General features: G+C 36.6%; 1 protein-coding gene across 1 annotated transcript in view; it reads left to right on the top strand.

Annotated features, from left to right (window-relative positions):
• The window catches only part of LOC129514564 (PH domain leucine-rich repeat-containing protein phosphatase 1-like), a 209,175-nt gene that overhangs the window by 160,526 nt on the left and 35,822 nt on the right, over nucleotides 1-12,827 (top strand). The window contains exons 8-10 of the mRNA XM_055333244.1: nucleotides 1,487-1,547; nucleotides 4,256-4,351; nucleotides 7,892-8,047. Of these exons, the coding sequence (XP_055189219.1) occupies nucleotides 1,487-1,547; nucleotides 4,256-4,351; nucleotides 7,892-8,047 (313 nt within the window). The remainder of the gene's footprint in view (nucleotides 1-1,486; nucleotides 1,548-4,255; nucleotides 4,352-7,891; nucleotides 8,048-12,827) is intronic.

Genomic DNA, 12,827 nt, shown 5'->3' with positions numbered 1-12,827 from the left:
GGGAGAGTGAAAATGAAAGGAAGGTCCATTTTGGACTCTATTCAGGGCCTCAGATTTCATGCTCCTCAAACAAAGGAACTAATCTTAAGAGAGATCTGAATTCTATACCCACAGGGACACCACAGATCAAGAGTCTTGCTCATTTAATGAGATCTTTTCCACAGAATCTGGAAATCATGACAGTTCTAAAAAAGAAAAGATCCTAAGTACCTATGTTTGCTAAAGTGAAGATTTCGATTCCCTGCAATCAGAAAACTGAGTGAAAGCAAGTACTTAGTACTACAAGTTGAACAATTGTTTATCAAATACTTGTTCTATGCAGAATGTAGTGCATGATTTAAAGGGGATTTTTTTTTCTTTTTCTTTTTCTTTTTTTTTTTTTTGGAATGACTATTATCATCTCACAGGAGAAACAAGACAAATGTCAGATAGCTTCAGGTACCTGAGAGTTATAGGATTTGGATAGCCAGGAAGCACAAAGTGGGTGTTGAAGGGGAAAGAATCTGAATGTAGTCTGTTTGGCAGATGGGAGAAAACGGAATTCTGAACTCAGAGGTGCGCGCTGGAAAATGAGAAGAGGTAGTTATAGGATGTGTGGCTTAGAGTCAGATGGTGAAGGTTTGAAGCTAGTGCGGTAAGCTTAGAGAGACCCCGTGGAGATTCTTAAGTGGAGGGACATGTGACGGAAGTGAGTAGTGTACAGGGTTCATTTATGGAGAAGAATGGAGTCCTTGCCTCCCTGCTCATCCCCGTCATTGTAATAGTTTTCATGGGAGCAAATGGGAACTTGCCGTCAGGACCACAGATGTTGATTTGAGGCTTGTCTGTTCCAAAGTGGTACCTGCAACCGTGGAAGTAAGGTAACTGGGAAAGAGAAGAGCGCTGGTACCAAGTCAACTTAGAAAATCCTCACAGCTGGCACCAGGATAGGCAACCAGATGGATGCTGAACTTGTGAATCACAGAGTGAATGTTTGGAGAAGCAGAAGGGCATCTAGAAACTACTCTGAGAAACAAAGCCCTGTGTGGATGGTTCTATCCTTTATCAGACAGCTTTGAGGAAGAGTTTTCAGATTTGGGTAGATGAAGTCCTTTGTGACCCTCAAGAACATGGTTTCGGTAGAGCAAAAAAGGCAAAAGCCAGATGCATTTGGTTTTATGGAAGGAATTCCAGATGTAGAAAACTGTGTTCATACAGTTTATCTTCCAGGTAACATTTACCATGCATAACAAGGAGAGCCACAGGATTGGGAAAAGGTAGGAAAGTAGAATGAGTGATTTATTTTGATCTCTGAATAAGATCTTGTGATTAAATTGGAGGTTCTCTGTACTTTCTGTAGTTTCCCAGTTTAACAAATGGATGTATTGTACTTCCTAACCTAAACAATTGTGAATAAAGCACAGTGAGGATGTTCTACATACAAAAAGAGTCTCTGTGTGACTTGAATGGTAATAATGTCTTTGTGTTTTTTTTCCCTGCCTCCTAGAACTTGTTCAACTGGATGTTTACCCAGTTCCAAATTATCTGTCCTACATGGATGTTTCACGGTAAGAAGCCAAGTCCTAGAGCACTCTAGAGTCTGCTTGAAAGTTAGATTATCCTGTCTGAGCTTATGCCTAAAAATTTTTAAATATATTTTGACAGTAAATATTACAAATTAAATTCAGTAGTTTTTACTTATCCTTTGAAAAAATGTATATAAATATCAATTAAAATACTACATTTGTGTGCTAGAGTTCAAAATAGAAGAAACAAGATATTATGTCCATGTGGTCACCAATTTGGCCACCATGTTTGGGCCTGAAGGATTAGTGAGTTGAGTATCATCATATGGCTGGAAGGTCTAGAAGTTCTTTAATTATATTAACCATATCTTCAGTCTTTGAAATGATGTTAATTTCATTTTTAAATATTGTACTCTCTTTGATCTTTTTTTCCCTTTCCTCTGTTATTTTGCACCTACATCTTCTTGCTAAGAACCCTTAGAAAGTAGCAACCAAGCCTACCGAAGTAGGATTTCTGTCCAGCCTTTTCACTTTGCTTGGCTTATTTGCAAATAGAATAACCATCTCACCTTTTATACAAATTCACTACAGCAGTGTGTCATGGTTAATTCCTGAAGGCCTAAAGCATGTATTTATATTTATAAATTAGATTTTAATAGCCTTAACACTCTAAAATTGAAACTTTTAACATAACTCCAAAGGAGATATCCAAAATTTTCTGAACAACCATAGTACATGAGGGAATGTGGCCCACTCAGCATAACAAGTGTTAACTCATTTCCGTATGCGAAATCTGATACAACTGGCATGTAATTGGTCAGGTGCAGAATTTGCCTTTAGTCATAAAAATATACAAACCTGGTGATTTTCAAAATAATGTTCTCAATCAGAATTATGTAAGAAAGTGTCAGAATTATTAAAATTACAATTTTTCAGAAATTTAATTATAAAATACTTTATGAATACTGCTTCATTAATTTCCTACTAAATTCATGTCTGACAGTTTTGTTTAATAAACTTGAAGTCAGGTATTATCTGATTATTATTATTTTTAAACAGTCTGGAATGCTGTTATCTTCAACCTTTAAGTAACAACAGTATTGGAATGGGGTTTACATACATGGGGATATAGAAATAGCTTGAACAGATTTATTTCAGAGAGTCAGCTATAGAGTAAATCTATTCTCCTTTTACTTAGAGCATGTAATTGGCAAATGGTTCCCACTGAAACCCCTGAATGAGACTGAATTGGAAACCCTGTCTTGTTTTCCCTGAATTGTCACTTAAATACTATCCATCTTTCTTTATAACTCTAATATCCAGGATCTTCATTGTAGATAACTTACTCTGCTCAGCAGCAATAGGGCTTTCTCTTAGAAAACCTGACACCTCTGACATAGCTCTTCACCCTCCTCCTCTGATGTATTTATGTTACCTGCAGGAACTGAGCTGTCACCCATCATATGGTGTTTACTAGGTCCTCAAGTTCAAAGTTTCAGGTTATTTTTATGACTGAGAAGAGTTGTATTGCTATATATCAAGGTAGTTTATAGGGAGAGGGACTTCTCTCCTATCTTATGAAGATGTTTTAGGGGTTAACCACTATAAAATAAAATAATTGAGTGTGTCAGTCTTCAGAACTTCAAAGCCAGAACCCTGTGTACCTGTACAGATGCTAAAAAAATAATGCTGGCTTTTCTATATTTTAATTGAAAAGTTAGTACACTAGCAAAATTAAAGAAAATGGTTTTTAAATCACACATAATGCCCCCAATTTAACATTACAATGGGTTTTTTTTTCCTCCCTTCACTTATCAAAGTGAAGGAGGAACTTATCAAAGTGAAGGGAACTTATCAAAGTAACTTATCAAAGTGAAGGGAGGGAAAAAAAAAGGACCAAAGTCCTGTCCCAAGCATCATATTTTCACGGAATGGTTCATCTCTTTTTTGAAGAATTGTGCTCACAATATATATACCATTTTACATTTTTCATGCCTGGTCTTTTAACATATATTAAAAAAAAAGAAAAAGGGTAATCATCCTTGACTAGGGAGATAACTCATTGTAGTAGATTTGTCTAAGAAGTGTTGAGTTCATTTAATGATAAAGTCAGCATTAATTTAGTTCACTTCTTTCTGGTAATTATAATTGCCATCTCATGTCTAAGTTAATGTTTTCAAATAATAATTCTGGACCTTACAGGTCAGTGTACCATTTCACTGGTGCCACTTCTTTCCTTTTATCTGTGATCTGTGGCAGTCCTTTCATGATACCTACTAGAGTTGAGAAATATTTTAATGTTAAGGGTAAAAGTGTGAATTGGAAAATAGAACTATTTTATGCCATTTAACTTAATTGGAAGAATGTGTATGCTTGTTTGTTTTTTTCCAATATAAGACATCCTCTTGCTAAGCTTGCATGGATTTATAGATTTCTTAGGATAGCAATTCTGGGAACCAGACCTTTTCCTTTTTTTTTTTTTTTTTCCTTTTTTTTTTCCCTTTTTTTTTTTAAGACTTTAGACATGATGTAACTGTGTCCTTTTCTACTTTTTCTTTCTTTCCTATTCCTTGTCACACTTCATCTTGCTTCTAGATTAAAGTGAATATACATATCCTTTTGATTAATATTCATGATACTTTGGTATTTTGTTTGAAGTTTTATTCATTTTATGTAATTATTCTGAGTTTCAAACCATATTTCAGGCCAAATTCCAATCAGAGAAAAAAATTGTATATTCTTACATTTAGGAACTGCTTAGAAAACGTGCCTGAGTGGGTATGTGAAAGCCGAAAGCTAGAAGTTTTGGATATTGGCCATAATCAAATATGTGAACTTCCTGCACGGTAAGTATTACAGATCAAGTGAGAGAATCTCAAATCAGATAAGCAGTTTTTAAATAATTTAGCTTGTTATTATGAACTCCTAAAAGACTTTGTTTTGAAACCTAATTTCTAGGATCTTTTACCTTATGGGGTATCCTGGAATTACAGACTTTCTTCATGCAGTGGAGAGTAAAGTGAGACTTTGTCGGCCAGGCTTTCCACAGCTACGATGAGCAGTGCTTAGGGGATGCTTCTAAATAAGCAGTGTTTGAAAACTTAGCCAGTAGTATGATCGGTTCACCTCTGTAATCTCAGTTCTTTCAGAATCTTCAGCTTCTGTCTGTTGACCAACATATCTACCTTCCCCACAAATAATTCTTGGTTTTCCTCAAACATAACTTTGGGAAAAACAATTATTATATCATAACCCTAGAAAGAGCAAACTAGATTCTGTTTTTCTTGGTAGAAATTAGGAATAAAGGTCAATAACTTTTCTTCTCTATTCTGTCTTAATATGTGTTATTTTTATTTCATAATTTTCACTTTAATGGCAAGATTTGTGACACAGCCATTTCTTGATGTCTAGTGTCCATAGATACCAATATCTTCGGGTTAACGAATTCTGGTACAAAATATTACTGTTAGTGACTAGCCATGCAATTAATAACAAAAAGTAGGCTCTTCCAGTGCTGCCATATAGAATTTTCTGTAATGATGGAAATGCTGTATATCTTATATGAGTGGTTCCACTTGTCACATGTGACTGCTGAGACTTACAATGTATTAGTCCTAACTCAGAAGTACTGAAGTATAAAATATACAGTAGATGCAAAATACCTCACTAATACTGTATATTAGTTAAATGTTAAAATAATATTTTTGATATATTGGGTCAAATAAAATGTAAAAATTTATTTGTTTCTTTTCACCATTTTTAATGTGGCTACTAGAAAATTTACAATTACATATATGGCTTGCATTGTATTTCTGTTGGTTAACACTGTTAGAATATAGATCTCATAAAAGAAATCTGGGTTACATTTCAGTCTCTAAGAAACTCAGTTGATTTTACTTTGTTCTCTGGCCATATGTTATACCTGGAATTTCAGTCTATTTGAAAATGCTTTCTGCTTTGGAGTTTTATGCTGACTGAGTATTTAGGTGACCCAGTGCAGCCCATCACATTATCAAGACGACTTTGATGTGCCCTGTGGATGGTAGTGTATGTGTGAGATGGAGAGAGACTTTTTCAGAAGACAAACAGCAAAAATCAAAATAGGCTACTACTAATGGGGGGAAAAGAATTTGTTGGAACAAAATCTTTGAATGTTACCTTTCTTCTGTTTTCTCTGTTGTCTTCCCTACTTCAAACCTCCCCGGTCCGACAAATAGCAGCACATTGGTGTCCCAGACCTCTGTTTCATTGTGGGCTACAACAAAGATATTATGTGTACAAACCCAACAATTACATAAAAATAAGATAACTGATATTTTTATCCACATTTCCCCAAAGTTCATTAATCTTTGATTTGATCTGAATCAGTCAGCCTTGTTTGGGGATCTAAACGAATTCAAAAGCAAATGATTACAAAGCAAATTCCAAATGCCTTCTTGTTTAGGAATTAAAAGTATGGGATCCCTGGGTGGCGCAGCGGTTTGGCGCCTGCCTTTGGCCCAGGGCGCGATCCTGGAGACGCGGGATCGAGTCCCACATCAGGCTCCCGGTGCATGGAGCCTGCTTCTCCCTCTGCCTGTGTCTCTGCCTCTCTCTCTCTCTCTCTGTGACTATCATAAATAAATAATTAAAAAAAAAGATTTAAAAAAAATAAAAAAAAATGAATTAAAAGTATGTGTCTGTGTGTGCATGTGCACGTTGTGTTTAACATGTGGGACAAAAACAGTATGTACTATTTTCTTACAGTGTTTAGTTGTAAAGTTTCTATCAGCCCTTTCATTGATCTGATATTCAGGCAACAAGACAGCAATTTATTAGAAGTTGATTTGATATACAAGCTTTATTTAAGCAATGTATATGAAGAATTTGACAAACAAATTAATATTTCAAAATAGAAATGTTAAAAGGAAAATAAGGTATCTTAATTCTTAGTATCCAGAAGAATTTAGCTAAGTCCAGTAGTTAGCATTTAATAAGACTCATTCTGTAATTATAATATCTACTTTCTTATTTGGAAAGTCAAGATAAAGATTTTGTTATCTGTCTTTCAGTTATCCATTTATTTAAGGATGAAGTGTGTATGTGTAAATAATAACACATTTTTCCCTCTGAATCCTAAATTGCACCCCAGGCCCAGCAAGACAGTAAAATTAGTGAACCAAATCCTGAATTACTGGGTTGAGGTGAATTACAGAGACCGCCCCCTGTGATAGTCGTGACTATCGACCCCTGTGACTGAATGTCCTGGATAATCTTTCTTGTCATATGGATATCCAAACCTTCTAGGCAGGCATGCCAGGTACCTTTCATGGCAGCCCATGGTGTCACAATGCTGAGACAGGTTACTTGTGTCTCTATGAGTGAAGAATCTAGTTTTAAAGTGAATAAAGTTCAACCATCATGTGGAGTGATTTTAACAGCTCTGGTGGTCCATGAGTGAGGTCAGAGTGGCAGAAGGCAGGAGGTGGGTAGGGGTTGCCTCGTTCTTTGACAGTTTACAGGACGTCTCCCTCCAGAGTGATCCTGATGCAGATTATAACCTCACTTTGTCATAGGCCCCACATTTCTGGGTTCAAGCCCAGGGGCTGTTCTATTCTCTACAACTTTCGAAGTCTGAGTTGGTCATAAAGCAGATTTATATTTTATTAAAAAGTATTCATCATTTGTTGCGGTTTTGATAACCCATAGAAGAAACACAGCCAGGGTTCCAAACAGCTCTCTTAAGGCTCAAAAGAGACTAATGAATTCAGTGCATTTCCTTCTCTTTGGGAGGGATCTCTGCTTTGTTTAGGATTAAATCAAAGAGAAAAGAAAGGTATACAGACTTAAGGAAGTGAGAAAAGGAAGAATTAATTTTAATTGTGAAATGCAAATAAGGAAAAATGTAACTTTTTATCAGTTAGCATTTGTTTAATCGGATAGAAGAATCTTTAATGTTGATCCTATAGGTAAAAATTGGTCAACTATATTTATTGAGAACCTTTTGTAGGTAAAACACCTGTGTTCCAGGGCAACAGAAGACATGAGCTCTACCTTGAGACCTACAACCTTGTAAAGCATGTCTTCGGAGTCTAACAAGGGTAGACCCTTCTCTTCAGTATCTCCTATGGAATTTTTTTTTCTCTTTCACTAAGTAGAGCTTCATTGTTAAATATTCCTGTTCACGGTTTTTCCCCACCCTCCTTTTTTTTTCTTTTTGTTTAAGTATTAAAATATAGAGAGCTCCAAGTTTGAGCTTATGTTAATATGAATTTGCAGTTGCTCTGAATGAATGTATGTTTCTTTGGAGAGATCATTTAAAGTATTCGACTCCTGTTCATTTTTTATTTCTTATCCCAGATTAGCTCTAAGTACGTTTCCTTCTGTCTTTGTCCCCTTTTGCACAGCTTATTTTGTCACAGCAGTCTCCGGAAGCTGCTGGCTGGACATAACCAGCTGACAAGGCTACCTGAAAGGCTAGAAAGGACCTCAGTGGAGGTCTTGGATGTGCAACACAACCAGCTCCTGGAGCTGCCACCGAACCTTCTCATGAAGGCCGACAGGTAAAGTAGCTTGTTTGTTTTATTATCCATCTGAGTTGTCGAATGCCTCCTTGTTAGTATTTTTGTCTTATATGGTATGAGACCAACCCTTCGTGTGGATTATCTGATGATGTGTCTGAGATTTACAAAGAAAATGGTTTTGCCAGCCGCTTCTCTGTTTAGGAGGGGGTGGAGACAGGGGCTATCCTGCAGGCTCTTCATTAATTTTGCTGCTTTCTGGAGGAAAGTGATTTGAGTCGTTGATAGCATGTGTTGTGGAGGTGTAGCTATAAAATGAAGATAAGTTTGCTACCTGCTCATAACGTGCACAAGTCTGCTCCAGTCTGAGCTGAATATTCTTAGGATTCTCTGCTCTCGCTTTCACACATTTGTGACTTTGGGTCACAGACATAGTTTCCCTAGAGTTTGCTAAGTTCTCTTGCTGATGTTGTTTTCTGATCCGTTGTACTTAATTTACCACAGTTTTCCCTTTGCTTTTAAACTATTTTCCTTTGAACAAATGTTTCCTAAATAGCTTGTTTTACCAAGTAGTTAAAGACATTGTTTTGATTTGAGGGGGAGGTTAGTTTAAACATTCACTGGAATCTATTTTCTGTGGAGAGTTGCCACATGCAGAACTTTGCTTAAAGAAAGCTTTACATTAACTGAGTGTTAACTTACTTTGGAACATCTTTTTTGCATCACACGAAAATGCTCAGTCTGATGGCCTGCATCATGTTGACCTCTGCTAAAGTTAACTTTTAGTGAGTGACCATAATTTTAGAGATGATAGGAAGGATTTAACCTTTGGTATACCTCATGAGAAAAACAAAAAATTTAAGTTTAATTTTATGGTTCTCTTGCAGAAGAAAACAATGATGGGTCTTTCTGCCTTAAAATATGAATTTGAGATATGTTTCAGCATGTGATTTTTCATGGATGGAAAGAACTCTGCCTTCCTAAAGTGAATTAGATACCCGACTATGTGTACCAAACTCCCTGTGCTTATTCCTGTCATAATTCTCATCACACAGTGTCTTATAATTTCTGGTTCCTGTCTGCCCCCACTATTAGATTATGAATGCTGTGTCCAATGACTGTGTCTTAATTATAGTGGTATCCTCAGCATTTTGCAGCATGTCTGGAATAAAGCAGGGTGCTCAACAAATATTTATTTAATGAACAAAAGAAAATTTAAGGAATTTTAAATACTACCTTCACCCTTGGATTTTAACTTTTTTTCCTCTCTGTCTCCTTTTAAAAAAAAAACAAAAACTTGGGACACCTGGGTGATCAGCAGTTGAGCATCTGCCTTCATCTCAGGGCATGATCCTGAGGTCTGGAATTGAGTCCCGCATCAGGTTCCTTGTAGTGGGCCTGCTTCTCCCTCTGCCTATGTCTCTGCCTCTTTCTCTCGGTATCTCTCATGAATGAATGAATGAATGAATGAATGAATGAATGAATGAATAAATAAATAAATAAAATCTCCTAAAAATAAAAATAAAAAATAAATAAAAACCTTCTTAATCAAAATATAGCTTATAGTCAAAAAAACTGTACAACACTTGAGCATACCACTCAATGAATTATTACACATATATGCCCCTGTAACCATTGCCTAGATTAGGACAGAGACCATTCCTAGTTCTCTCTTCCTTTTCCTTTTGTTCTTTTTTTCCTCATTTTAAAAAACATTCTTTGTACTTAATGTAAGTTACAGCGAATTCCTACTGGAATAGTTCTAGAGAAATAATGGAATTGTGAGAAAATAGGATTGTTAAATTGTAATTGACCAGTGCTATATCATTCCCCTGACAAAAAGAGCAATGTTTCAAGATCATTTAAAGAACTGTTTGTATTTCTATATTCATATCAAAGTACAGTTGAACCTTGAACGACATGGAGCTTGGGGTCAAAAATCTCTGTAACTTTTGACCCCCCCCCACCCAATTTAACTAATAACCTACTGATGACCAGAAGCATTACCGATAATATAAATAGCAAATATTTTGTATATTATAAATGTATTATATACTGTATTCTATAAGTAAGCTAGATAAAATAAGTGTTAAGAAAATCAAAAAGAAAATGCACCTCCAGCACTATACCATATTTTAAACATCCATGTATAAGTGAATCCACACAGTTCAAACCCGTGTTTTTCAAGAGTCAGCAGTATAATGCACAGTATATGGGTAGCTGAGGACACGTGCTTTATGTTGTCATGTGTACTGTAGGAGAATTCTAAGTTATGTTGTAACCTTGTGTTTTCTTTCATAAGGCTAACTAGACAAAACTTGGGTGTAGTTTTATCATGAGAATCTACTTGTTCTCCTGGGTGTCTAAAGTGAGTCTCCAGAAACAAGTGGATAGATGGACTCAGATTTAGTAGTCTTTGAGTGAGATAAATCGTTTCTGAATCTGGCCAAGCCTGATAAACTCGGGGCTAATAGAGTAGATAAAAAACACTGGAACTCCCCAACAGATAATGAGTCTTTCAGTTCTGAGGGTTTGGTTTTTAAAATGACAGTTCTGTATATTTTTAATTCTCTAGAAGCAATCAGTAAGCAGGCAGTGGATCTCCTTGGTTTTGGGGCTGATCTAAAACATGTCCCTGAGGGGGAGCTCATAAGTGTAGTCAAGGAGACTGTGGTTTCATGTCTGGAAAAGAATTTGAGTTGGGCAGCTGTAATTTAGATTCTTCCACAGGTGATTCTGCTTACTGTTGACTTTGTGACCCTGTGCAGCTCACTCTGAATCTCAGTTTTCCCATGCTGCATATTCTGGACAGTTCCCAAATGGAATCTGTAATTTGGAAGTGGAAGGACTGTGTGAACTGGAATATTTCTAGTAATTCAACATGGAAAATTAGGGACCTGAATTGAACCACTGAAAGAAGACATTGCTGTCATGGAGAGTATAAGCTGAGCTAACAGTGTGAGCTAAAGGCATTGAGGCAATTCCCATAGACTGAATAGATGGGTCTGTCTGAAGCCAATTGCATTTTGGAAAATAGAAACTGTTGTGGGGGCATTCACCAGCTTCGGTGGGTTTTGGGAGGAGGACAGGCTGTGTAAAATGTAATTCTGGCATAGGAAAGTCCTGAGAAGGAGGCTGGGCGAATTACAAGGAGCAAGCATCCTCCTTTATTTTATGAGAGAAGAGCAAATGACCAAAAAAGGCTGAAATGAACTTTTTCAAGAAGGCATATTTCAGTGCTTTTGTTTTCCAAAACCACCATAATAGCCACCTCTCAGCATAGTGTATTATTAGTCATGTCTCTGACTCAGAAAAAGTTAAGAGTTTTGGTTCTTTTGGGCAAATAGGGTTATGAAAGGGATAGTGTAAAGCTGATGAGTGCTTTTTTTGAACATTCTTGTTACTACTCACATGTTGGAAGACAAGGAGCACAGAACACTTGATAATCATTCCCATTAAACTATTTACTGCTCATAAATGGTTAATACTTCTGCTTATCTCCTTTCCAAAACCTAAAAAAATGGAGATTTTTATCTTCCTAAAATCCATTCATTCATTCATTTGTTGTGTACCCGCAAGCCTCAGGGTGAGGGGCAGACGGAGAGAGAGAAAGAATCTGAAGCAGATTCCCGACATAGGGCTCAATATCACAACTCTGAGATCATGACCTGAGCTGAAGGCAGGAGTTAGATGCTTAACTGACTGAGCTACCCAGTGCCCCTCTATTGAAATGTTTATAAAAAATTGTATTTTTTTTACTGAGGCATCATTTACATTCAGGAAAATGTAGAGAGATTGTGTACTTGGTTTGATGAGTCTTGGGGTAAAGAATAAGGGAAAACTGACCGTTGTGGGAGTAGGTCAACCCAGAAAAGATGCAGCTTAAAACATGAAAGAGGGTTTTTGAGGACAGAATCTCCATGACAAGCATCTAGCAGGTGGTTTCACTTGTGATTTGTTCTAGTTTTCATGGTTCAGGCCAACATCTTGCTGCCCAGTACACTGAAGTCACTGTGCTGGGTGCCGCAGGGCATTGGAAATGACTAACATTGGTGTTACCCTCAAGAGGCTCACACTCTGATGCAGAATTTAAAATAACTACACAACAGACCATAAGAAATGGTGGGTTTTGGAGGGTAAAAGAGAGGGGGGAAATGACACAATTGGTTTCAATTTAGGCTCCTGGCGTGAAGAAGAGCACTTTGCTGTTATAGAATACAGAGCTGTTTGTTTGGTAAATAGCTTCAGGCAGTACTGAAACTTTTTTTCAATTCCCCTTCGATTCAGTTTGCTCCAAAATACAAATCTTAAAAACATATAGATGCTCCTTGTTTCTTTTTTTTTTTTTTGTGGTAATAAATTACTGTTGCCAGTTCTGTGTTTGGTTATATAACTGAGGAGAGGGCCTGAATGCAAGTCTTCATAAGTTATAAATGGTTTAGCTCGTGCTGTAAGTAGAACTTGTGCTTGGAAGCTTTAAGAGAACTGTCAGAAAAACATGCGTCATTGGACACAGAGCAAAAGACTGAACTTTGACTCTCTTTCTTGTGAGTTTTTCTTTAGCTCTGACTCTTGCCTGCTAAAACCAATGTCATGGTTTTAATTACGATATTGTCTGTTAAGTATTATAGCTTTAGAGTGGCATCTATTAATCTTTACCTGGTGGTAGAAGGTATTTGGTAACCCAATGAGAGAAGGGAGCCTGCTTTAAATTAGATGTCTTTTAGTAATATCTTTCTCTTTCTGGGAAACCTTAGACCAGTATTATTAAAATTCTTACGGTTTGAACCAGAAATGTTAGCTTATGAATTTACTCTCTTAA

The sequence above is a fragment of the Nyctereutes procyonoides genome, unplaced genomic scaffold, assembly GCF_905146905.1.
Source record: "Nyctereutes procyonoides isolate TBG_1078 unplaced genomic scaffold, NYPRO_anot_genome, whole genome shotgun sequence".
In the NCBI taxonomy this organism is placed as follows: domain Eukaryota; kingdom Metazoa; phylum Chordata; class Mammalia; order Carnivora; family Canidae; genus Nyctereutes; species Nyctereutes procyonoides.
The sequence above is the reverse complement of the archived record's forward strand: the minus strand, read 5'-3'. Positions and strand labels throughout refer to the sequence as shown.